This window comes from Panulirus ornatus, chromosome 21 (genome assembly GCF_036320965.1).
Source record: "Panulirus ornatus isolate Po-2019 chromosome 21, ASM3632096v1, whole genome shotgun sequence".
NCBI classification, from domain to species: domain Eukaryota; kingdom Metazoa; phylum Arthropoda; class Malacostraca; order Decapoda; family Palinuridae; genus Panulirus; species Panulirus ornatus.
In genome coordinates, this window is record NC_092244.1 from 14,121,060 (window position 1) to 14,147,763 (window position 26,704).

General features: G+C 42.2%; 1 protein-coding gene across 1 annotated transcript; it reads right to left on the reverse strand.

Annotated features, from left to right (window-relative positions):
• Positions 1–3,281: 3,281 nt before the first annotated feature.
• LOC139756212 (facilitated trehalose transporter Tret1-2 homolog) lies at positions 3,282–21,517 on the reverse strand. Its single transcript, XM_071675374.1, has 10 exons — positions 21,466–21,517; positions 20,793–21,041; positions 19,343–19,493; positions 17,804–17,966; positions 15,009–15,130; positions 14,153–14,287; positions 13,413–13,607; positions 7,234–7,331; positions 5,914–6,195; positions 3,282–5,491 (listed from the first exon to the last, which is right to left on the reverse strand). The coding sequence occupies exons 2-10, from the start codon at positions 20,973–20,975 to the stop codon at positions 5,309–5,311; spliced, it is 1,512 nt and encodes a 503-aa protein (XP_071531475.1). The 5' UTR covers positions 20,976–21,041; positions 21,466–21,517; the 3' UTR covers positions 3,282–5,308.
• Positions 21,518–26,704: the final 5,187 nt, after the last annotated feature.

Sequence of the window (26,704 nt, forward strand, 5' to 3'; positions counted from 1 at the left end):
TCACCTTTATTCTCGTATTTTTGTGATTTTTTCGAGTAAGTGTTCTTGATGGTGCTCATGTTGGGTTTGAATGTTATTCTAGAATCTATGTCAGATCTTATAACTACAGTACAGGAAAACTGAAAATATCTGATATCTGATATATATATATATATATATATATATATATATATATATATATATATCCATGGGGATGGGGGAGAAAGAATACTTCCCACGTATTCCCTGCGTGTCGAAGAAAGCGACTAAAAGGGGAGGGAGCGGAGGGGTGCTGGAAATCCCCCACCCCCTCCCGTTTTTTGATTTTTCAAAAGATGGAACAGAGAAGGTAGCCAAGCGAGGATATCCCCTCTAAGGCTCAGTCCTGTGTTCTCAACGCTACCTCGCTAACGAGGGGAAATGGCAAATATGTGATAATACACACGCACACACATTTTTTTTTTATTTTTTTTATTTTCCAAAAGAAGGAACAGAGAAGGGGGCCAGGTGAGGATATTCCCTCAAAGGCCTAGTTCTCTGTTCTTAACGCTACCTCGCTAACGCGGGAAATGGCCAACAGTTTGAAAGATATATATATATATATATATATATATATATATATATATATATATATATATATATATATATACATATATTTATTTATTTATTATACTTTGTCGCTGTCTCCCGCGTTTGCGAGGTAGCGCAAGGAAACAGACGAAAGAAATGGCCCAACCCCCCCCCCCCCCCCCCCATACACATGTATATACATACGTCCACACACGCAAATATACATACCTACACAGCTTTCCATGGTTTACCCCAGACGCTTCACATGCCTTGATTCAATCCACTGACAGCACGTCAACCCCGGTATACCACATCGTTCCAATTCACTCTATTCCTTGCCCTCCTTTCACCCTCCTGCATGTTCAGGCCCCGATCACACAAAATCTTTTTCACTCCATCCTTCCACCTCCAATTTGGTCTCCCTCTTCTCCTCGTTCCCTCCACCTCCGACACATATATCCTCTTGGTCAATCTTTCCTCACTCATTCTCTCCATGTGCCCAAACCACTTCAAAACACCCTCTTCTGCTCTCTCAACCACGCTCTTATTATTTCCACACATCTCTCTTACCCTTACGTTACTCACTCGATCAAACCACCTCACACCACACATTGTCCTCAAACATCTCATTTCCAGCACATCCATCCTCCTGCGCACAACTCTATCCATAGCCCACGCCTCGCAACCATACAACATTGTTGGAACAACTATTCCTTCAAACATACCCATTTTTGCTTTCCGAGATAATGTTCTCGACTTCCACACATTCTTCAAAGCTCCCAGAATTTTCGCCCCCTCCCCCACCCTATGATCCACTTCCGCTTCCATGGTTCCATCCGCTGCCAGATCCACTCCCAGATATATATATATATATATATATATATATATATATATATATATATATATATATATATATATATATATATATGCATAAAGACAAAAACTACACACATTAATGACAATAATAACAAATCCAAAACACCCACATTTACCTCGCAGACCACAAGCATTCTCGTTTGACACAGACACAGGTTAGCTAACCTTATGCATCAGTATTATCCAGATTATAAATGACTGTCTGGTTCCCAGGAGTAACAGTATTGATTTACAGTTTGGTTTGGTTAGCTGGTTAGTTGGGCTTCAGGCCTATCGATAACAAGATGGTTTTTAAGTTCATAATTTCACTTTAGATATAGCCCTTGGGGAAACATTCTTTCCCTGGAGGGAAATCAAAGAGACTAAAAAATTTCACCCGTATCACGTAGACGAGGTAACGGGTGAAAGTGCAGAATTTGGGTGTATACGCCTGTCTTCACTTCACCCGATAAGAAAATCATAAACCCTGACTTACGGCTGACTTAGGTTATGACTTAAGCGTAATCCCGCCCGAGCCACTCACCTCCAGGGTGGGATCACAAGTTTGGTCAGTCTTGTCTCTTTGGCTTAGCTTGCCCCTCGTTGGGTAAGGGGTCGCCAAACAGCAGGTGACCTGGTCATGACTCGAGATACGGGTTTACACAGCTCGCTGGCGCTTTACCAACACTACCCCAGTACACCCCCTGACGCTACACTGGCACTACCCAATACACCCCCCGACGCTACACCAGCACTACTCAGTACAACCCCGACGCTACACCAGCACTATTCACTACACCCCCCGACGCTACACCAGCACAACCCCGACGCTACACCTGCATGACCCAGTACAACCCCTGACGCTACACCAGCACGACCCAGTACACCCCCCAACGCTACACCAGCACGACCCAGTACACCCCCCCTGACGCTACAACATCACTACCCAGTACAACCCCGACACTACACCAGCACTACTCAGTACAACCCTGCACTATCATGCCAGAGGGAAGTTCGCTCAACTGTGTAAATCACTTTAACGTTGATCCAGCCATGTAGCCCTTGACTTACCCATAAGCCTCTTGTGCTCCCATCACCAGCCAGAAGAGGCAACAAGCGCTCCTTCTCCACTTATGAATTCGCACCGACGGAAGATGTGAAATATGGAATGAGGATTCGTGATGCCTGTAACCCCCATAGGAGCAGAATGCAAGGACACTAGGCAGATCATCTCTGCCCCCTGGGGTCGTTAGGCTGTTGTACCAGCGGCAGTTCAGGCAACATCCGCCAGAGCGTCTGGGAGATTTAAAAGTCCATTGGCGGGGAGCGTAACGACGCCAGTATGGGGGGGGGAGGGGAGGGGGGAGTACCACTAAAGATGTCACAGTTGATGGACTGGAGCACCGAGCTGGCGCTGGCCTGAGAGAGAGAGAGAGAGAGAGAGAGAGAGAGAGAGAGAGAGAGAGAGAGAGAGAATTATTAATCTATAAAAGAAAAAGAAATTATTTAATACGGGAATTTACGGGACGCGTCAGCTTAAATCTAATTTGATAGTCACAATGGAGTAAAAAATACTGATTTGATTCAGTAGCATAATTCTCTCTCTCTCTCTCAATCTATATATCTGTGTGTGTATATATATATATATATATACATACATACATATATATATATATATATATATATATATATATATATATATATATATATATATATATATATATATATATATTTCTTTTATTATACTTTGTCGCTGTATATATATATATATATATATATATATATATATATATATATATATATATATATATATATATATATATATATATATGCTGATAACCAAGAGGAAAATGAAACGCGGTAAGTTCCTAATTACACAAGAATGAGACAAAAGACAAAACAGTCAGTTTATATACAAAGAGGCAAAGATATCGTTGGTAAACAAGTGTTTCCGGTTGGTGGTGTTCGGGTCTGGTACCATGTCTGTCATAAAAATTTTTCACAGTAGAGACAGGACAGGGAACGTTTACAAATTTTGCTTACGACAAAGCTATCCACTATGTATAAACCTCCACTAATATTCATGTTATAATTCTTTGTGTATTTGATAAGAGAAAGATCCAATTACATTTCTCTTGATCAAGAAGTTACAGTTTATAACTGAATTAGCGTTACTCCAATCTATACACTAGTTATTATTTTCAACATGATTAAACAAAGCATTTGATTCTTGTCCTGTTCTTACACTGTGTTTATGTTATTTAACATAGAAATCCTCATCAGTTTGGCCAATATAAAACATATTACAAGTTTTAAAAGGTACTCTGTAAAAACAGCCCAAAGAATTTTCTAATATATTCTTTATAGTACATTTATTGTTGAAGACTACATTTACTGTGTTGGAATTAAGTAACCTGGAGAGTAACATAAAATTATCACTAAATGTGAGAACAAAAAGATTTTTGGTATCAAAGGGAGGTTTGGGGTTGTCTACAAAATCATTTCTTTGCCAACTTGAGGGATCTATCAATGAAAGCTCTAGGATACTTTAATTTGGACCCAATAGAAATTATCCTCTTCAACTCATCATCAATAAATTCTGACAAAGAAATAATTTTATAGAGTTAACCCCTGACGACATGATTATTAAAGTGAACTTGGAAACATATCGTGTTTCCTTTTCCTCGTCGTTATCAGCAAATACTAGAACAAGCGCACCAGTGTGACCTATTGCAATATATATATATATATATATATATATATATATATATATGTATATATTGGGGGGGGAAGCTCCCCTATGGAAGGGTGCCCCCCTCCAGGGTTGACGTAATAAAAAAAAGGACATTTAGGAATGTTTGAGATACTGCAAACTGCAAGAAGTCTTAAGAAAAAAAAAATTAATGGGGAACGGGGGGAGGATAACTCTACCACACTCGTGTGTCATTCCCATACGACAAAACTTCTGGGCAAACGTTATCTTAAAAGTATAGAGACGATGAACGGGAACAATAATGAACACAGAAGAGCCAGGCTGATTGCTCTAACGCTATAAGCCAAGAAGCCATCAACTGTCCAAAGACTAATGAACGTGGCTGGGGAGGGAAAGGAGGTTAATTACAGACAAGACTTGGGAAGTCTGCTCACGTCAGGACAAAGATCTCGACAGAGAGAGAGAGAGAGCAGACCACTTCACCACGTAGGTCATAAAAGATTCTTCGTAATTCATTGGCATCTTATATCCACCTGATTACATTGGAGAATGACTGATCACCTAAATTATCGATTCTTTGTTGACTGAATTATATCACGTTCACCTAAATTATCTAATCTTTTCTGACTGAATTATATCACGTTGGGTCTTTTGAGTACTTGCTGTCAATCCCCCGTCAACTGGACCTAACTTTAGAACTATTATGAGACTCGAACAGGAAATAGAGTTGAGATGTACTATTAGTCCCAGAACTGCATCATTACATATGGCAGGATCATCCATACTGATGACACAGGTTCGTTATGTGTGATTTTCTTCTTGTAACGCCGAAACCAAACGAGTGATTCATTGCTAAACAGAGTCATCCACCGTCAGGTACCCGCTAACATTCATTCGGAACGAGTCATTCATTGCTAAACGGAATCATCCACCATCAGGTACCCGCTAACATACATTCGGAACGAGTCATTCATTGCTAAACGGAATCATCCACCATCAGGTACCCGCTAACATTCATCCGGGACGCCGCCGCTCTTATTCAAGTGGTGGACGGTAACAAAACAAACCTGGTCCCTTGTTCAGTGCTACTTTACCAAACCGCTTAACTTTAACATCAACCGCATCCTGAGTAATGATTATATGGAATCACGGGAGTCACAAGTGAGCCAGTCTACTACACGAGCATGACTTTCATCCAATGTCCTTCCCCTTCGTTTCTCTGACGAAGAGGAGGGTGAAGGGGATCCCCAGGAGACATACACAGGTGAAGAAGAAGTACACGCCAGCCATGGTGAGGCCCTCCATCAACGGCGTGTACAGCTGCAGCAGCAGGAACAGGAAAATCATGCCGATGCACCGGCAGATGGTTACTGCCTGAGGAGAGAGGGAGAGGTGAGGTCAGGTCACTCAACACTGATATGCCACGTTATACTTATTGGTCTGCGTTACACACACACACACACACACATACACACACACACACACACACTTTTGTAGTGCACATCATAGCACCAGACCACCGGATTCGAACCGCTGCCATTGGTGTGGGAGCTGACCTTTCAATATCGAGGCTATGGACCAAATAGCTTTGTATATCGAGCTTCAACAAAATTTGGCAGCGGTTCGAATCCTGCCGTATGAGGACTACATGTTATCATATTACTATTTCAATGATACATAATCGCTGTTTCCCGCGTCAGCGAGGTAGCGCCAAGAAACAGACGAAGGCTGGCTCATCCACTCATATAGTGTTTTCAGGTCACCAATCACGGCCGCAGTCGTCGTAAGGAAGTTACCTGGGGTCGGATCCAGGTGGGGAAGTACTCGGTCATGAGCAGGAAGGGCACTGAATGCAGCCCGATCACCATTCCACATTGGGCCGACGCCAGGCACACCAGCGGGAGCCAGCCGTAAGGGTGGGTTCGAGCGGCGGCGGCGGTGGCGGCGACCACCCCCGTCCCTCTCAGATACACGGTGAAGGTGGCCAGGGGGACCATGGTCGTGATGCAGGACAGCACCAGGATCTTCTTGCGTCCTATGGTGTCCAGGAGGGGCAGGAACGCCGCTACTGCAAAGAGCTGAGAGGAAGGTATAAGACTCTCATTGTAAACACTTCAGCATGAACTGTACTGACTGGCCTGAACACACACACACACACACACACACACACATTGGCACGAGACAGAGGCTTTTCACAGTATGTGAATACGTTTACTGGGTTCAGAAAATCATACTCTGGTTCTTCCTCAGTGATCATTGAGTATGATACAATAAACAGAAGTCAAAACGACTTGTAGGATGTTTGCTGTTGACTATAATGGATAACGTAAAGTGATGATTGAGGAAAAAACACAAGTACTGATTATATCTACTATGCTAAACTCCACATCGGATTCATATCTTTATAGACATCCAATTCGAGTATAAGATGGTAAGGCATTGGAAGATTAGATACGACTTGACAGTATTAACCAGTGGCTAACTCAGGGGATAACCTAAAGGTTTACCCAAAAAGGTATCCCAGGGGATAACACAGGGGGTGGGTAAACTAGGAGTTATCCTAAAGGGTACATCAAGAGGTAACCCAGGGGTTATCCAGGAAGTACCCCAGGGGGAATAGACAAAGGGTCAAGCAAGGGTAACCCAAAAGGTAACCAGGGATGTTACTCAAAAAGTAACCCAGGTGACAAACCAGGGGGTAACTCAGAAGATAATCCAGGAGAGAACAGAAAGGGGTAACTCAGGAGGGTAACCAAGGGATAACACAAGAGGTAACTCAAGACAGTAACCCAGGAGGTAACTCGGGATAACACAAAGGGGGTAACTCAGACGCTGACCAAAAGGGGTAAACCTAAGGGTATGATCTTAAGGGGGAGGGGGGGGGGGGCGGTTTACTTTCATACGTCCAAAATGAAGATTACATTTTTGGGGAAAGGTAGGGGTCGGTCCCTCACACCTTCGTCCAAGTACACCACACCTGCCCTTCCATCAAGGCTCGATAGGGAAAAACCTCAAGCTTTGTTAAGTCTCAAGCTTTGTACGTTAAGCACACTGATCGTATCAAAGTTACCGGAGGATATTAGAGATACGTTCGTCTGACAACATGATGAAGTTACCTGAACAATGTTCATGATGATGGCACACAGGCTGCCCTCGATGATGGAGCCAGACTCTTCCATGATCCTGCTGATGTTGCTGTTGATGAACATATACCCTGCATGTGGGAGGTATACAGACGTGGTCGGTTATCAGGGAACGACAAGTGTCTAATTAAAGATAAGGTGAGGTGAGTTATATATGTGTGTGTGTATATATATATATATATATATATATATATATATATATATATATATATATATATATATATATATATATATATATATATAATTTTTTTTTTTTTTTTTTCCAAAAGGAACAGAGAATTGGGCCAGGTGAGGGTATTCCCTCAAAGGCCCAGTCCTCTGTTCTTAACGCTACCTCGCTAATGCGGGAAATGGCGAATAGTTTGAAAGAAAGATATATATATATATATATATATATATATATATATATATATATATATATATATATATATATATATATATATATTCGAACAAAGTGCATGAACGCGCACGTTCATAGAAGATACAAACTCTCAACAACCAGGATCAATCATAGCCTAACATAACGCTCCCATTTGCCACGAAGGGGTCCCGGGTTCGATCCCGGCTGTTGGAGGCTTGTATGTTCCATGAACGTGCGCGTTCATGCACCTTGTTGGTGTGTGTATATATATATATATATATATATATATATATATATATATATATCCACAATAGAGTCAAGTGAAAGTTACCACTCACACCTACACAACATATCCTAATTCCTAAGTGGCTTAAGCCAACCACAATCCCCCTCCACACACGACTGTGGCAACAGGCACGAACGAAGCATGTGACGCTGACCTGCGACACATCTTCACGGAAAAGGTCCTAAAAACCATCTTCCACAACAATGACAAAAAGTGGCAGATCAACATCAGAACTGCCAGCCAAACTAGAATCATTCATAAAAGCTTTCCCCTCTTAAACCCTCAACTCGACAGTGGAGTTTCTAAAGTGGCAGCTCTCACTCCAACCCTCTTTCAGTCTATACGTACAAGACCCCTACATAGAAATGGTTGGGGGGAAAGAAATGCTCCCTGTGCAGCTACATTATTCAGCCTAAAAGATTTCAGAGGTGAAGCCTTTGTGAGTGACATTGGCTAAGCAGACGACCATGAAGTTGACCAACCACTTTTTGTCACTGTCGTGAGAGGCGGTGCGTCAGGTACATTTTTCTGAGGGATGTATGTCGGGGGATGGTGTCAAAGGCCATGTTCATAACAAGTGCCAATGGATCAGTCTTTTTTTTTTTTTAAAGAGTTTGGATACTGATGACAGGGTGATATAGGATATAGGGCATTAAAGGGGAAGGGGTAGTTGGGTAGTTTGGAGGGTTTTAGGATCACTTCGACGCTGGCAAGTTTCCAGGTGTTTGGGATTTTGTTGTGTAGCCAAGAGTGGGGTTAAGGACATCTGTTACAAGTGCTGGACTGCAACTGTGACAAAGTGCGGGAGTTTGATATACTGTCGGGACTTGTTGCGTTGCAGGAGAGTTCTTCAAGGTGTTGATTGCACTGCTTGCGTTTGTTGGTGAAATAGGGTAGGTCAACAGCAGCTTCAGGAGGGATACTGTGTATCTTCATGACTTTCCTGTTCAGGAGTGTGGTTGATCAGCAGCTGATTGTTGCGTTTCATGAGGATTGGACGATTGTTGGATCGGATCAGAAACGCTTCATGTAAAGTAGTCAGGTTAGTGTGTGTGTGTGTGTCTTTATGTACGCCAGAGTAAGTTGCTGTGGGGTTTTTGTAGTTTAAAGTGCTAAGGAAATAGTACCAGTTTGCAGTTTGCCTTTCAATGATCCGCCGAATGATGCCGTAATTTGGAGTCTGGATTTGTTCTATGGTCTACGTTGAAGGTGAGTGGTATGGCGGAGTGTGTGTGTCTGAGTTTTATGAAGCCTTCAACTTGTATAATTCGTCCTTGTGGTATGCGCTTCTTGCTGGCTTGGTTGGTTATGTTGATGTAGTGTGAAATGGCAACACACAAGGATGAGAAGTCACCTACGATAAAGTACTAGAGTTTGGACATTTGCTGAGTGAATACTGGCTAAGCAGTTTTCCATTTTCTTTTTCTTCTCTTGGGGGGGCTGGGTGAAAAGTAATGAAAATGAGTGAATGGTCAGAGGAAAGTATGTGGTGTTCTATCTATCTATGCATTTCTCTATCTCTCTGTCTATATATCGAGCAATAGTGTGCGTCTCTCTCTGCCGTCTGTCCTTTAACTACTCTTAGGTTACTGGGCCAGTCTTAACTAACAGTTCTGGGATGATTGTTTGGAACAACGGGGATGTTAATTGGGTCTCACAAACCCCCTCCGTTTCCCTATCTTCTATGCGGGCGTTAGGGGTAACATAATTCTACCCGTACGTACTTTGGGTGTGATAAAAAAAAAAATAAGATATCACACGTGACTGAAATTCAGGTAAGAGCTAGTGAATATCAATATGTAAATGATGTTCTATAACGTTATCAAGCCCTGGCCTCCATTGGCAGATTAAGTGCACGACCAGCTGCGTTTCAGGTTTGGTCCAGGGGTAGGCAAACGAGATTTTCCAAGACTGAAATGCGTTTGAGAAGATCGAAGATGAAACGCGTCACAGCAGGTGTTATGGAAGACCAGGAACTGTTGCCAACCACGGAGATGAACAGGTATACTGAGCTCCGAGGCCAACAGGATCGTTTTCACCGGGAGGCAGCCTAGAAACATCCTTCGGACTGATGTGGCAACAGTTCCTGCTTCTTTTTTTTTTTGAGCTGTCGAAGTGACAAGATTAACCCGTTCTCGACAGCTGCCTGTCTGGCTGGCAGACGATGGGAGGACTAGGCCAAGTGATGAGGCGTGGAGTGACCACACCGATACCAACACTCCTATGATGCGTTTCTTTCCATGATACGTCTCATTCCAGCCTCTCGGGGAAACTTTTACCTAGATGGGTCCTCATCATAACAGTTGTGAAGTCTTCGTGTTCCTGGAAACGTAGCTAAGAGTCGAAAAAAAAAAAAGCTAAGAACAGGCTCAGCTGTACGAGGAAGGGCAGTTAGGTGATTACAAGAGGCGGTTCCCGAACCTACTGCCAAACAAGGAGGTAATCGTGGGAGAACGACGAGTAATAAAACGACAGAGTTGGGATCACTACAGAGAGAGAGAGAGAGAGAGAGAGAGAGAGAGAGAGAGAGAGAGAGAGAGAGAGAGAGAGAGAGAGAGAGAGAGAGAGAGAGAGAGAGATTTCCTCGCATGAATCCTGCCATGATATGTGATAAATGAAGTAGGTAAAAGTGGAGGTTTTTGTATTATCTATCCTGGCATCGACCACTACATTCTTCTTAAAACTGCATTATCGGACGAGGAACGGTTGCCTCAATTGTGTGTGTGTGTTTGTGTGTGTGTGTGTGTGTGTGTGTGTGTGTGTGTGTGTGTGTGTGTGTAAATATATTGGAAGCAGCGTTGTGAGTTTTCTACCTGGCTTCCCAGATAAGGTGGTTACCATTTCCGAGACGCGTGTGTGTCTTGGTCGAGCCAGTAAGTGTCGGATACTACCAAGACACAATGGCAGACCCGTGCACAGGATGAAAGTCGTTTTCTGTGGTCCTTGGCTCGCATCACCCAGGCACTTGGCGCTCCCCTGTGACCCGCCATCCTGAGCCAGAGACCGGGACTTGATTTCCCGCTGGTGCGATACACCGTCGTATTCATGGTCTCGTGTGTCTTGTGTCCTCCGCCTCTCCCTCTCTCTCTCTGTGTAGCCAAGATGGGGTTGTTTCCAACGTGAAAAGAATAAAAAAAGGATTCTATATTTTCCTTTTTAAGTGATGCCGACCTTAGGCTGTTAGCCGTGGTGGGCTACGTTACCGCCAGACGTGATGTGTTCAACAGTCGAGAAACACAGTGCCCACACCACAGTGCTGACATCCCCGGTGATGGTGAGGTTCACGGTGCAGTCATAGTGTGTTGGTGACCTGTGGCTACAGTGTAGCTCGCCTGTGTCTATAGCTTGGCACAGCTGTAACCATGGCATGGTTTACGATCGAATACGGTGTGGCTAGCTACAGGTGATCAGAGTAGCATGACTAGTCTGTATCATAAATCAAAGGAGTGATATATATATATATATATATATATATATATATATATATATATATATATATATATATATATATATATATTTTTTTTTTTTGCTTTGTCGCTGTCTCCCGCGTTTGCGAGGTAGCGCAAGGAAACAGACGAAAGAAATGGCCCAACCCACCCCCATACACATGTATATACATACGTCACACACGCAAATATACATACCTACACAGCTTTCCATGGTTTACCCCAGACGCTTCACATGCCCTGATTCAATCCACTGACAGCACGTCAACCCCGGTATACCACATCGATCCAATTCACTCTATTCCTTGCCCTCCTTTCACCCTCCTGCATGTTCAGGCCCCGATCACATAAAATCTTTTTCACTCCATCTTTCCACCTCCAATTTGGTCTCCCACTTCTCGTTCCCTCCACCTCCGACACATAAATCCTCTTGGTCAATCTTTCCTCACTCATTCTCTCCATGTGCCCAAACCATTTCAAAACACCCTCTTCTGCTCTCTCAACCACACTCTTTTTATTACCACACACCTCTCTTACCCTTTCATCACTTACGCGATCAAATTACCTCACACCACATATTTCCTCAAACATCTCATTTCCAACACATCCACTCTCCTGCGAACAACTCTATCTATAGCCCATGCCTCACAACTATACAACATTGTTGGAACCACTATTCCTTCAAACGTATCCAATTTTGCTCTCCGAGATAAACGTTCTCGCCTTCCACACATTCTTCAACGCTCCCAGAACCTTCGCCCCCTCCCCACTCTGTGACTCACTCCCGCTTCCATGGTTCCATCCGCTGCAAAATCCACTCCCAGATATCTAAAACAATTCACCTCCTCCAGTTTTTTTTTTTCCATTCAAACTTACCTCCCAAATGACTTGTCTCTTAACCCTATTGAACCTAATAACCATGTTCTTATTCACAATTACTCTCAGCTTTCTTCTTTCACACACTTTACCTAACTCAGTCAACAAACTCCGCAGTTTCTTACCCGAATCAGCCACCAGCGCTGTATCATCAGTGAACAACAACTGACTCACTTCCCAAGCCCTCTCATCCACAACAGACTGCATACTTGCCCCTCTCTCCAAACTCTTGCATTCACCTCCCTAACAACCCCATCCATAAATAAATTAAACAACCATGGAGACATCAAGCACCCCTGCCGCAAACCGACATTCACGAGAAACCAATCACTTAACTCTCTTCCTACTCGTACACATGCCTTACATCCTCGATGAAAACTATTGACTGTTTCTATCAACTTACCTCACACATAATATTCTCTTAATACTTTTCACAGAGCATCTCCATCTACTCTATCATATGCCTTCACCAGATCCATAATTACTACATGCAAATCCATCTGTTTTTCTAAGTATTTCTCAACATTCTTCAAAGCAAACACCTGATCCACACATCCTCTACCACTTCTGAAACCACACTGCTCTTCCCCAATCTGATGCTCTGTACATGTCTTCACCCTCTCAATCAATACCCTCCCATATAATTTCCCAGGAATACTCAATAAACTTATACTTCTATAATATGAGCACTCACCTTTATTCCCTTTGCTTTTGTACATTGGCACTATGCATGCATTCCGCCAATCCTCAGACACTTCACCATAAACCATACATACACTGAATATCCTCACCAACTAGTCAACAACACAGTCACCCCCTTTTTTAATAAATTCCACTGTAATACCATCCAAACCCGCTGCCTTGCCGGCTTTTACCTTCCGCAAAGTTTTCACTACCTCTTCTCCGTTTACCAAATCATTCTCCCTGACCCTCTCACTTCGCACACCACCTCGACCAAAACACCCTATATATGCCACTCTATCATCAAACACATTCAACAAACCTTCAAAATACTCACTCCATCTCCTTCTCACATCACCACTACTAGCCATCACCTCCCTTCATGCGGGGAGAAGTGCAGTGTTGTTAACGTGTGGGAATGGCGTGCTTCTGCAATGTGGGACTCGGGTGTGGAGCATACGCATGGAGAGGGAGGGAGGGAGGTAATGCATGGGTGGCTCACCTGAGAAGTTCTGGAAGAAGATGAGCAAGGTGAGCACACCGAACGACTTGAGCACCTGAAGCTGGACCAGACCCAGCCAGGATGACATATTCTTCTGAGAGGAGTTCATGTCGCGGTAACGTTGTATCTCGACCCCCAGGTCCACATGTTGGCCCCGGAGGTCTCGTAAGACCTGCCTCGCTCGGTCCTCATGACCTGAAATACGTGCCAGATGTCACAATACGCGCAACAGATTTATAACTAAAAGAAAAAATAAGACAAGCGTCTGGTTCTCTCTTTTTTCAAATCCTATCCATTTTTTTTTTTTTTCTAATCCAGTACGTCTATCTGTTTCTCATCACCCCATTTCAAATTACCCAGAGGTCGATCTGTACTCCAAACAATTTCTGAAATCGTTCCGAAGATGATGATCTCCTTTTTCCACATTATTTCTATAACTGATTGAAACCTAAGGACTGCAGTCACAAACGAAGCTATGCTTTCCTATGAAGCGAGTCACTGAACACAGAGAGAACTCGAACCCATATCATTTCTATAAACCGAATTAAATCTTAAGAATTATAGGCACAAATGAGACTATGGTTTCTATGAGGTGAGTCACTAGACAGAGAGAGACCCCCCCCCCCCCACGAACCCCTTAATCTCTAAGAGCAAATACGGACGGTGTCTGCATTCAGACCCCTGACGCAATTACTTACAACACGCGTCTCATGTGACGCTTTGAAACGTATGATGTTTACCTCTGACGACGAGGAAGCTGGGGGACTCTGGCAGCCAGACGGTGCTCAGGAGGAGCACCAGAGGGATGGTGATGTTGGCGATGGCCACCACGTAGTAGCGAGCCGCGTAACCCAATACCATCGTCACCAGCTGACCTGCGGCAACCAATGGAGTATAAAATGTGGGAAGCACACGACCACAGGTCAGGGGATAAGTCAGTCAGTCTTTAGTTGTGTAGGTCGCGACCATATTTCCCCCCCTCCTGTGATATAGCAGATTTCGTAAGAAACGAAATGCTGAACAGAATCTTCGCCAAGTTCAATGAAACGTTGACAGATACTTACCTTCAACCCTTCGTGGAAGATCGCTGTGTTAATCATCTTTTTTTTTATACGAGAAAGACCAAAGGGTTTGATAATGCTCCCCTGCAGAAGGTGTTGTCTCATGTCCATATCTTGAGACGTAAGGTGATAAGTGGTATAGTTTCATTCTGCCCATACACCAACGCACAATACATGCCACCTTCATCCAACCTTCAGCTCACACCACTTCCCTCTTACCTGACCTGAAGTGTTCATTCCTTGACCAGTTGGGTCGATGGGTTCCTCCCTTGCCTTTTATAATTTGGAATCCCATAACTGTCATTACTTTTTATAATTTGTAATGCCCATCTGAGAAACTGAAATTGAGCTTATCAAATTAGTTTTACCACTTTTCTTGACATAAATGTTCTAGTCTTATCTATCTACCTATCTATCTATCTTATCTATCTATCTATCTATATATATACTTTCAGTCATACCAGATCTCTGCAGTTACCCTGGGGCTCCGTATGGGCTCGGAAGAAACAGCCTGCAGACCCGACCACCAACTTACCGGCCACATGGCCCAGCGAGACGAGGCCGCTCATGTAGCCTCGTACTTGGGCGTCCGTCACCTCGCTGACGTAGGTGTTCACGTTGACACTGAAGCCTCCCACTGCTACCCCAGACACGAACCTGCAGGAGGAGGAGGAGGGACGGGAGACAGTCTTCAATCATGTTCTGAATAGGGACACAAAAATGACATACACGGTCGATCATGGTTTGCAGTTGGTTGTAATTGTTGAGTTTATTTACTTAAGCCAAGACGGTGCGGGCAAATGAATGCCCTAATCATGGCTATATATATATATATATATATATATATATATATATATATATATATATATATATATATATATATATATATATTATATATATATATATATATATATATATTATATATATATATATATATATATATATATATATATATATATATATATATATATATATATATATATATATATCATTATTATTATCAATATTAATATTACCATTATACTTTGTCGCTGTCTCCCGCGTTAGCGAGGTAGCGCAAGGAAACTGACGAAAGAAAGACCTAACCCATTCACATATACATGTATATACATAAATATAGCAACATGAATATAATATAAGAACAGGACAAGAATCAAAAGCCTTGTTTAATCACGTTAAAAACTATGATCATTGTACTGACTGGAGTAATGCCATCTGTTATTAACTCTTAACTCCAGTACCACGAGAAACATCATTGAAACTTCTATCATTGAATACACGAAGAATTATAACCTTAATATTAGCGAAGGTCTATACAAATTGGATAATTTTATTGTTCATGATATTTGTAAACAATTCACCTTCTTGTCCACCAAATAAGTTTATACGTTCGTTGTCTGTCTTGGACAATCATATGTTTACCAAATGGCGTCCGAGCTACGTCTCTTCGTTGTATATCAACAAAGGCCACATTCGTTCCCAATCAGTCTCTAGCTGACATGTATAATTCACCGAAACCACAGCTCCCTTTCCACATCCAGGCCCCACAAAACTTTCCATGGTTTACCCCAGACGCTTCACATGCCCTGGTTCAATCCATTGACAGCACGTCGACCCCGCTATTCCACATCGTTCCAATTTACTCTATTCCTTGCACGCCTTTCATCCTCCTGCATGTTCAGGCCCCGATCGCTCAAAATCTTTTTCACTCCATCCTTCCACCTCCAATTTGGTCTCCCACTTCTCCTCGTTCTCTCCACCTCTGACACGTATATCCTATCTTTCACTCTTTCCTCACTCATTCTCTCCATGTGACCAAAATCTTTTAATACACCTTCTTCAGTTCTCTCAACCACTCTTTTTATTACCACACATCTCTCTTACCCTTTCATTACTAACTCGATTAAACCACCTTACACCACATATTGTCCTCAAACATCTCATTTCCAACACATCCACCCTCCTCCGCACAACCTATCAATAGCCCACGCTTCGCAACCATATAACCATTTTTGCTTTCCGATATAATGTTCCCGCCTTCCACACATTCTTCAACTCTCCAAGAACTTTCCCACCCTCCCCCACCCTGTGACTCACTTCCGCTTCCATATATATATATATATATATATATATATATATATATATATATATATATATATATATATATATCCTAGCCTAAGGTATGTTATCGACAAACCCATGGAGGAGGACGAACAGCTGGGTTGACTGTGGGCCGACTGCCGCAATCAAGATCCTAACCATGAACTCGATCCCGGGAAGTCCGCTAAACCACCAAGGTCCATAATGACTTCCTTCGATAATCATTGCTGAGCACACACACACGTCCTTGCGACGACTGATCTTACGGCCGACGAATCACAACGTAATCCCAAGTGTGTGTGTGATTTGGTGTTACAGCATGGCTTAAGAGATAATCCCTCCGCCATCAAATCCCACAAAGGCTTCAAACTCATCACAACCCGCCATCTCGCCCAACATCGACGGCAACAGAGTATCGGCCAAAACAGGTAGTGAGACGCGGAAAAAACAAACAACAAAAACAAAACAAGCATGATTATTTACGTGCCTTGTCGAGCCTTAGGCATGCGACTCATGAAAACAACAATCACTTCCCTTTTTTATTTTTGGCATGAGAGCCCAAAGGAACTACTTTATTGTTCTTGTTATGACCTTGAATATCTTTAGTAGTAGGCTATCCACTGATAATGTCTCTGTTTATAAATGACATTACCACGCTTTATCTGATAAGCCTGTTTATGAAATTGTAACGTTTTATCTGATAAGCCTCTGTTTATAGATAACATTATAACGCTTTATCTGATAAGCCTCTGTTTATAAAACTGTAACGTTTTATCTAAGCCTCTGTTTATAAATGACATTATAACGCTTTATCTGATAAGCCTCTGTTTATATAAAAAAAAAAACATCATAACGCTTTATCTATCTGGCTACCAAAGCAAACGGAAATTTTCTACTAAGAGAGAGAGAGAGAGAGAGAGAGAGAGAGAGAGAGAGAGAGAGAGAGAGAGAGTCGTATGATCCACGGCTTTGCACGCACTGAGAAAACAGGTAAGCAGCGTTGGGCGGAATTCACCAATTTTCCTAGACCTTGACGCGACTCCTGGAATGATGATAAAATGCACACAGACGCGGATACGTAACAAACATGACATATTTCTTTTTTAAGGAATGACAAGATAACCATCAAAGTAAGTGCGATCTTCCTATCCCTGTCACATAATGGAAGTTGGTCTCCATTATCACATGATAAATACATAAACATATTTCGGCGTCCGCCATCCTGCTTACCTGGCTGTCAGGATGCCTGGAGGAGAGGACAGCAAAGCTACGCCCAGCCACCCGACCACAGCGCATAGGCTGCTGACGGTCAGGCCGAACCGACGACCCATTACTATCATCGTAGCTGAGCTCGCCCACGACCCCGGCAGTGTTCCCAGGGCTGTGAGACTGCCTGCAACAACAGTAGGGGTCAAGTACCTCCCTAACACTTAGGGCAGAGTTAAGTGTTGGTCCAGCAATAACCTGTAACTCCTTGATTGAGAGAAATATCACTGAATCTTCTCTTATTAAATACACAAAGAACTGTAACATGAATAGTGAAGATCTGTATAAACTGAATGGCTATGTCGTAGGCAAAATTTGTAAAAGGTCTCCTGTCTTGTCCACATAATAAAACTTTATGGCAGGCACAGTGCCAGACCCAACAACCACAAAATATTGCATGCCAAAGGCGTCTTAGCTCCGCTTCTCTTGTATATATATATATATATATATATATATATATATATATATATATATATATATATATATATATATATATATATATATTATCCCTGGGGATAGGGGAGAAAGAATACTTCCCACGTATTCCCTGCGTGTCGTAGAAGGCGACTAAAAGGGGAGGGAGCGGGTGGCTGGAAATCCTCCCCTCTCGTTTTTTTTTCAATTTTCCAAAAGAAGGAACAGAGAAGGGGGGCCAGGTGAGGATATTCCCTCAAAGGCCCAGTCCTCTGTTCTTAACGCTACCTCGCTAATGCGGGAAATGGCGAATAGTATGAAAGAAAAGAAAAATATATATATATATATATATCATACAAACCTCCAACAGCCAGGATCGAACCCGGGACCCCTGTGCAACAGGCGGGATCGCTACCGCTAGGATATGATCGCCCCTAATAGGAAATGACTACTCGAATACTATTGTACTCGAATACCCTTCGTCTCACGTTGGTGAGCAACGGGGTCTACACCGGTCATTTCCCAACTGGCTCACATAGCCAGCAGATAGCATTTTACCGGACCCTCTGGCAAGATTACTAGCTGAAACAAGGAAACTTTCTGGATATTATGATTTACAACCAATGTCACAGATATTGCAGGGTTCATCAATGAATTCTGGACTACACATACAAAATGCTCTAAGAAACACTAATGAAAACACACACCGTTTCACTTGATTGTGATTGCACTAGTGAATATGTGAACAGACATTTGTGGGTTTACGACACAGGCTTTAGACTACAATGCATGGAAGGCCACGTTCAATTAGACGTCATTGGTACCAAACATCTAATCGTCATTGCAACCCACTCCTTAACCATACATCTCAAGGTTGATGCCACACTTAATCATGATAACAGCGTCACACATCCCACAGTCACAACAACAGAACACTCGGTGCGGTATATGTAGGTGACACGTAAAATTGCTAAAAGGTGTTAAACACACGCCATGGTCGACTTACACGAAAGCCTAAAAGTTTTTAATTTTTTTTTTCTAGAGCACAGGTTATGGTCAAAAACAATAGTTCTCTTCTCTTTAACTCACCCACGAGATCAAATTGGGAGCTGGTGAAGTTAATGGAAGACCCGGAGAAGGTGGTGTTGTGGGAGAGCAAGTCCTGAGCCATCACAGATGGAAAGGCTGTAATTGAACCGGTCGTCCACATACCCAGGCTAATGAGGAATACCTTGATACCCTGCAAAATCAAAAGTAATACATTATTCCCTCCACGCCTTATTGTCCCTTCCGCTTTCGTGAGGTAGCGTAGCGTTATGAACAAAACGAACGAAAGGTCCCATTAACTTATCATATTCATTTCTTTAAGCCCACCGTCCATAGCCAAGCCCTACAGACCACTCAGTCATTTGTTTGTCTTCACCGATTCCCATGCCATGAGTCAATGGCAGCACATCTAACTCCCGTTTACCACACCAATATAATCCACAATCAGTGTTGAAAGTGACGTATGCTCCGCCCGCAAAATGTTGTACCGCAAGAGAATATAGTCACCTGTGGCGAGGGTGGATCCTTGGGAGTAGCCTCGTCAGAGAATTTCTCATTCCAAAAGAATCAACATTTCCCTGATACTGGAAGTAGCGCAGCTTTGGGCTGCAAAACCTTTCAAGAGAAACTTGGGGAACACCAGGACTCTTTCACAGAAATTTAGCCTTGGTAAATTGTGAACAAATTAAAATCAGCTCAAGAGAATAATGCAACACCATAATAAACTACACCGGGATGAGAACTGTTGCCGTACATGGCAATTTTTCCCCCATTGTTTAAAATCTGTCAAATACCTGCCATGCCAATGATTAAACAGTTATGTTTTGATGAGTAGTTAACTTATTATCATACTTCGCTCATACGATACACATCTGTATATCATACCTTGATATCATTTATCATACTTCCGTCCATTGTTCGACATTATTTTTTTTTCTGTACAAATATACCATGCAACGGGGTGTATGAATAAAGCATAACACAGCACTACATTCCATTCCAAAGTTTGTCACTCTGTGTATTCTTCCGTCTCTAGTGATATGACCCGACGGAACCTGCAAATGTAATAATAATCTGCTTGTTACAAATATGGTCAGGCAAGTTGTTTGCCTTCCTCCTCTTGGGTGAACTTAATTCTAGTTATATACTTTGAAAGGGGTCTTGAGGTCGTCAAAGAGTCATAATGATTTTGATTAATTGTACAACCCCAGGATCACTCTTATAAGCCTCCCTAACAGCACCTCGAAGCTGCGCCCGAGACTCAGAAGCAGGGAATGATGGAGTTATTTGAAGTGAGAAGTTCCTTAAAAAGATTGTACTACTTTTCGTACACTGACGATGATATAGCCTCACCGAAGGTGACTTTTCACTCGCGGTGCAACAAGAAACAGGAGGAGTCTGGTGCCTGTATGATTTCCCCAGTCCCTTAGAACCACAAGGATGGCGAACCCTCAGCGTCCACTACGAGTGAATTAACATAGGCTGCCCTTACCTGCCTCAACAGACGCATTCTTCTGTCAGACTTCAACTCTGTCTGGTCGAGTGCCGCTTTCTCTTGATCATCGATCTTTTTAATCTCCCCGCCATTGCCATCTATTGTGAAAACTTCAACCGTTTTCTTGACAGTGTTCTTCCCCTCCTCACCGTCAGATGTGACCGCAGACGAGTTCTTCATCGCTGGTATAATCTGTGAGAGGACGTGGCTGGCGACCTTTTTTTCTGGCGTACAAGGATGTAACGGCTGCAAATCAAATCATATGTATATATATATATATATATATATATATATATATATATATATATATATATATACAAATTCAATCATGGCACTCACGCCCAAGAGCCCATCCTATGCTACCGAAAATTTCGTGAAAAATGTTTCCTATATATATCGTGTATTTCACTGCAAGATACAATACTGGCACGTCACAAGTCAATGAAAATCCATCAGGTACTGAATATATCTACTGCTTGATACAGGACTTCCATACGAACACAAGATCTTTCTTTTCATGTTCAACACACATGATTGCTGGTTGTACCCTACTGATATAATTCACAGACACACACACACAACAAAAATCAGTACATATTGTCATCTCATCTGAAAATGATGACATCAACAACTCGGACACTGAACTTTATACCACCTGGAAGAAACTTACCTGCTGGTGTGTTGTGTCCCTGTGCTTCCAAGCACGTCTGGCCAGTGGAACATCCTCAGCTGGACTGCATCAATCCAAACTTGTATGTAGTGTTGCTAAACATAGAAACTTGTCTTGGTAATAAGTACGCTAGTCCTTGAGTCCTCGTCTAGGTTACCTATTGGGCGAATTACTTCATCTATTTTGCCATTGATTCATCATATGTTTATGGAGTGTTTCCCGATAATCACAATAGGGACCGTTAAAAAATTGAAGGTTATAGCTGTTTTATTACTTCTTTAGCAGTTTTATTTGCTTTTTCGTTTCCTTCTGCGTCCACATGCGGTGGTACCCTACAAAATTTTACCTTGTGCAGGAGGACCAGCCAGCCATTCCTGCACCACTTGCACCAAAAGGATGAGTGGGTTATCAGCTCCTGCAACCAGGACAAAACACTACTAGAATCTGTATCAATCATGAAATCTTTTTTTTAATCCTTAGATCCTGAATAATAGACATTTTCCACAGCCGTAAGTACTGCACATACTTCAGCTGTGAAGATCAGAGCAAGTAGATGGTAACTTTAACTGTAATACCATCGGTCACAGTAGCAGAACCTACACCATATGAGGACTGGATCCATCAGTATGTATGGAGTGTTGGTGACGCTGTTGGACTGATGTTCCAGAAATTCCCCTTTGATGACCTGAGAATTTCTCGAGTATTTTGTTTCTCTACATGGCCATACTCCAGCTGGGTGTGGGATACTCTGATGGTCTTAGTACAGCAATGTAGGTGATACTTATCTTCCTAGATTCCTTTTCTTTCCGTGCTTCTAGAGGTTTGGGTAGCCGAGGTGTGTTGGGCGAGTATAGTCTGTTGGGTTTTGCATGTATTTATAATTTGGGTTACTCTTCAAGATTAGTTTTTTTTTTACTTTTTTCTTTTTTACTATATGTGCCGCAAACCCAACTCTTCCCAGGGGAGGGAAAGAGGTGGCATACCTCTACAATGATGTCAACAGGAGAGGTATTTTACGTCCCAGTACAGTAACTTTAATAGAGCACATCCTATTATCAACCAAATCATTATGACAGAATGATCAAGACACGATAACCTAAGAAGAGTAGAAGTTGAACACCCATTTCTGCTAACCAGTCCAAACCCCCACCCTTCCCTTCCTTCGTGACAAGGCAACCCCCACCCTTCCCTTCCTTCGTGACAAGGCAACCCCCACCCTTCCCTTCCCTCGTGACAAGGCAACCCCCACTTTCTCTCTAACGGTCAGGCCAGTGTTTACTTTGCATGAAGGTAAACAGGATGTAAAAGCCTACACGCTGGTGCTGGGGGTTTGCACCTGTTGAGGCGGATTGTCTGTGCAAAACATGTCGTGCAATGTATATTGAAAAATACACGTAAAATGTAATTGAAGAAAGTTATCTGAACCTATTGAATTGCTATTTCACCTTCATATTTAACATCCATTAGCTTTCTGTTCGTTTTTTCAATTTTTTTTCTGACCACACATTTTGCTTCATCAGATAAACTGTGAATCAAATGTCGTATATTCATTTTTACGTTAGTCTTGAAATGCACGAAATGCTTCGGGCACACGAACACTGCCCATCTTTGCTCAAATTGTCTATAACACAACACAATATGAACAACAGAAAAGGAATCAATCACATTTTGAAGTGATCAGTGGACCGTGTTCCCTCGTAGATTATGCGTAGTAGTGTTGCCGGTGAGGGTTGATGAATGAATGCACGGATACACTCAGCACTACTATAAAGCAAAAACTCTCTCTCTCTCTCTCTCTCTCTCTCTCTCTCTCTCACACACACACATACACACACAGAGGGCTCTGTTTATCGTTACCGAATATGAGAGAACATGAGCCAGCCCAGGGTCGGACCCACATGGGTTCGAATCCCCGGCGTGGCAATCGGCTTACACCCAACCTAGGAGTTCGGGGCTGGTCGATAACTGGGTGCCTGGCTTGAGCTGGTGTGTGTGTGTGTGTGTGTGTGTGTGTGTGTGTGTGTGTGTACACAGGAATGAAGACACTGGCACATATATACAAGGTCAAGAGACTGGGCAACACGAGTGTAAAACTTTCTCCCCGCAACACAGATAGTAATCTCACATACACACACACTCACAACACTATTTTTGTAAGGATGGGTCCCAAAATGAATATGTCTGTAGATGAGGGAAGTAAAAAGCCTCGGGAATTGTTACAAGTTACAAAGGCACCTTGACAGACTTTAGAGTTAGCATGATACATGAGGATGGGTCACAGTCAAGAAAGGCCTTAATATACATAGTGCTTCGTTGCCCTCTACATATATATATATATATATATATATATATATATATATATATATATATATATATATATATATATATCATTATAAGAATATAAAAACTCCCACCTATCATACAAACAGCAATCAAACGCACACATACAAACACACACAAGGTAATGAGGGATATAAAAATCGCGGATAATCACATCAACTCAAGGCGACCCAGATACGTTTACACCAGATCTGAGAGAATATCCGTGAAATATAACCCAATTACGTGTAAAGTGATAAGGATTGGACACAGTGAAAGCTTCAAGGCTTCAAAAATGAACGCCATCTAGCAGGAAATAAACGGCAGGAATATGTATCTGGGAAGGACTTGAGAGGTGAGTCCAGAGTCCCGCATTAGTAGAACAATCAGAGACAAACTGTGTGCTAGGAAAAATCAGGATAACAATCAAGTATATGAATAACAGATTACCCACCAAGCTCCTCACATCCTAAGTAAAAAGGGCAAAACCAAAATATACCTAAGTTTATAGTCACGGCAACTAAAGATGCACAAGGAAGTATAAGAGAAAGTGCAGAGGAGGGAAACGAAGATTTTATCAACATTAAGATAGTTAAAGAGAAGACTTAGATGCCATGAATTAAAGTGTTTTCACCTCTAGAATCATCTAAGCTATTTTCATGAACATTTAATAAAATTCATCCCCTACCAATGTTTTCGTCCTTTATGTTCAAATATACTGGCTTAAGCCTGAAAAGAGACATGAAAAGGACTTTATAACCCTACCCCTGCCTTAATTCATCCCATTCTTAGAAACATGAGAAGGGGGAAACAAGGACCCCCCAACGAAATGTTTTCTCTCACCCACGCGTCGGGACCACAGGTTCTACGTAAGCGTTGCCTGTGCGTCTATGATAGGCACCTGAGCAGTCGGTGACTTCCTAACTGGAAGTTGCAACAAGAATATAAACACCATGGGATGCACTGTATGAAAATGAGAATGTCATGGAACTTTGTGAGCCTGAGGCTTCCAACAATTTGTTAGACCACCTACCTAACCCAGAAGAGGGGTCCCAGCTCGGGTTGCTAGGAGTAAAAGACCCCAAGGACTTCACCAGGTCTTGGGATGCGTCTGAACGAGGTGTGTAGTGATGTTTACGGCCAGATCGTAAGTAGGAGTGTGTGACACGTGGTTGCTGATGTAAAGGATTTCATAACGTCATTGAATCAAACTTAGATAACAAAATAAGTGTTAGATGCAATACGACCTCACATTGTCTCACCAGAAGCGTATCAAAACCTGTAAAGTATATTCAAACCACCACCTCCGATCGTGCGTGCGGGTTGGAGGTTACTCGACTGCCTTGGCGTTTATATATACCCGATCAGTTGCCTAGCTTTGAATTTTGACCACTAATTTTTTCGTAATTTCTTCTTATAATTTCACTATAACTACGATGATATGAATGAAGTGTCAGCAGAGAACAAGAGGTAAGATCTACATTTACTTTTGAATATTGTCATAAGAAGATGAAAAAATAAGGTTTCGGGTATACAGGCATTGAATTTGCTAACTTGTCTTATTTTTAGCTTCCTTATGTAAGTGTGGCTGTTAGTTACGTTCTCACATCAGGAAGAGTCGACAAACGCACTGAAAACATTCTAATTTAAAGAAAAAGAAAATACCGCGCACTGGTGTCTGAAAAAAAAAAATTCCAAGATCGACGCGTTTTTTCCACGATTGCATTGGTGGAATCAGATTTTTCATTGTATTCATTGGATCTCTCTCTCTCTCTCTCTCTCTCTCTCTCTCTCTCTCTCTCTCTCTCCTAATGATGTGATTATCACACGAAAGTGCACTTGGGAACTTATCGTGTTTCATTTCCCCATGGACTTATAGGAATGATATATATATATATATATATATATATATATATATATATATATATATATATATATATATATGATCTATTTATTTTGCTTTGACGCTGTCTCCCGCGTTAGCGAGGTAGCGCAAGGAAACAGACGCAAGAATGGCCCAACCCACCAACATACACATGTATATACATACATGTCCACACACGCAAATATACATACCTATACATCTCAACGTATACATATATATATACACACACGGACATATAAATATATACACATGTACATAATTCATAGTGTCTGCCTTTATTCATTCCCATCGTCACCCCGCCACACATGAAATAACAACCCCCTCCCCTCTCATGTGCGCGAGGTAGCGCTAGGAAAAGACACCAAAGGCCCCATTCGTTCACACTCAGTCTCTAGCTGTCACGTAATAACGCACTGAAACCACAGCTCCCTTTCCACGTCCAGGTCCCACAGAACTTTCCATGGTTTACCCCAGACGCTTCACATGCCGTGGTTCAATCCATTGACAGCCCGTCGACCCACATATATATATATATATATATATATATATATATATATATATATATATATATATATATATATATATATATATATATATACATACATATATATATTTTTATTTATTTATTTTATTATACTTTGTCGCTGTCTCCCGCGTTTGCGAGGTAGCGCAAGGAAACAGACGAAAGAAATGGCCCAACCCACCCCCATACACATGTATATACATACGTCCACACACGCAAATATACATACCTACACAGCTTTCCATGGTTTACCCCAGACGCTTCACATGCCTTGATTCAATCCACTGACAGCACGTCAACCCCGGTATACCACATCGCTCCAATTCACTCTATTCCTTGCCCTCCTTTCACCCTCCTGCATGTTCAGGCCCCGATCACACAAAATCTTTTTCACTCCATCTTTCCACCTCCAATTTGGTCTCCCTCTTCTCCTCGTTCCCTCCACCTCCGACACATATATCCTCTTGGTCAATCTTTCCTCACTCATTCTCTCCATGTGCCCAAACCACTTC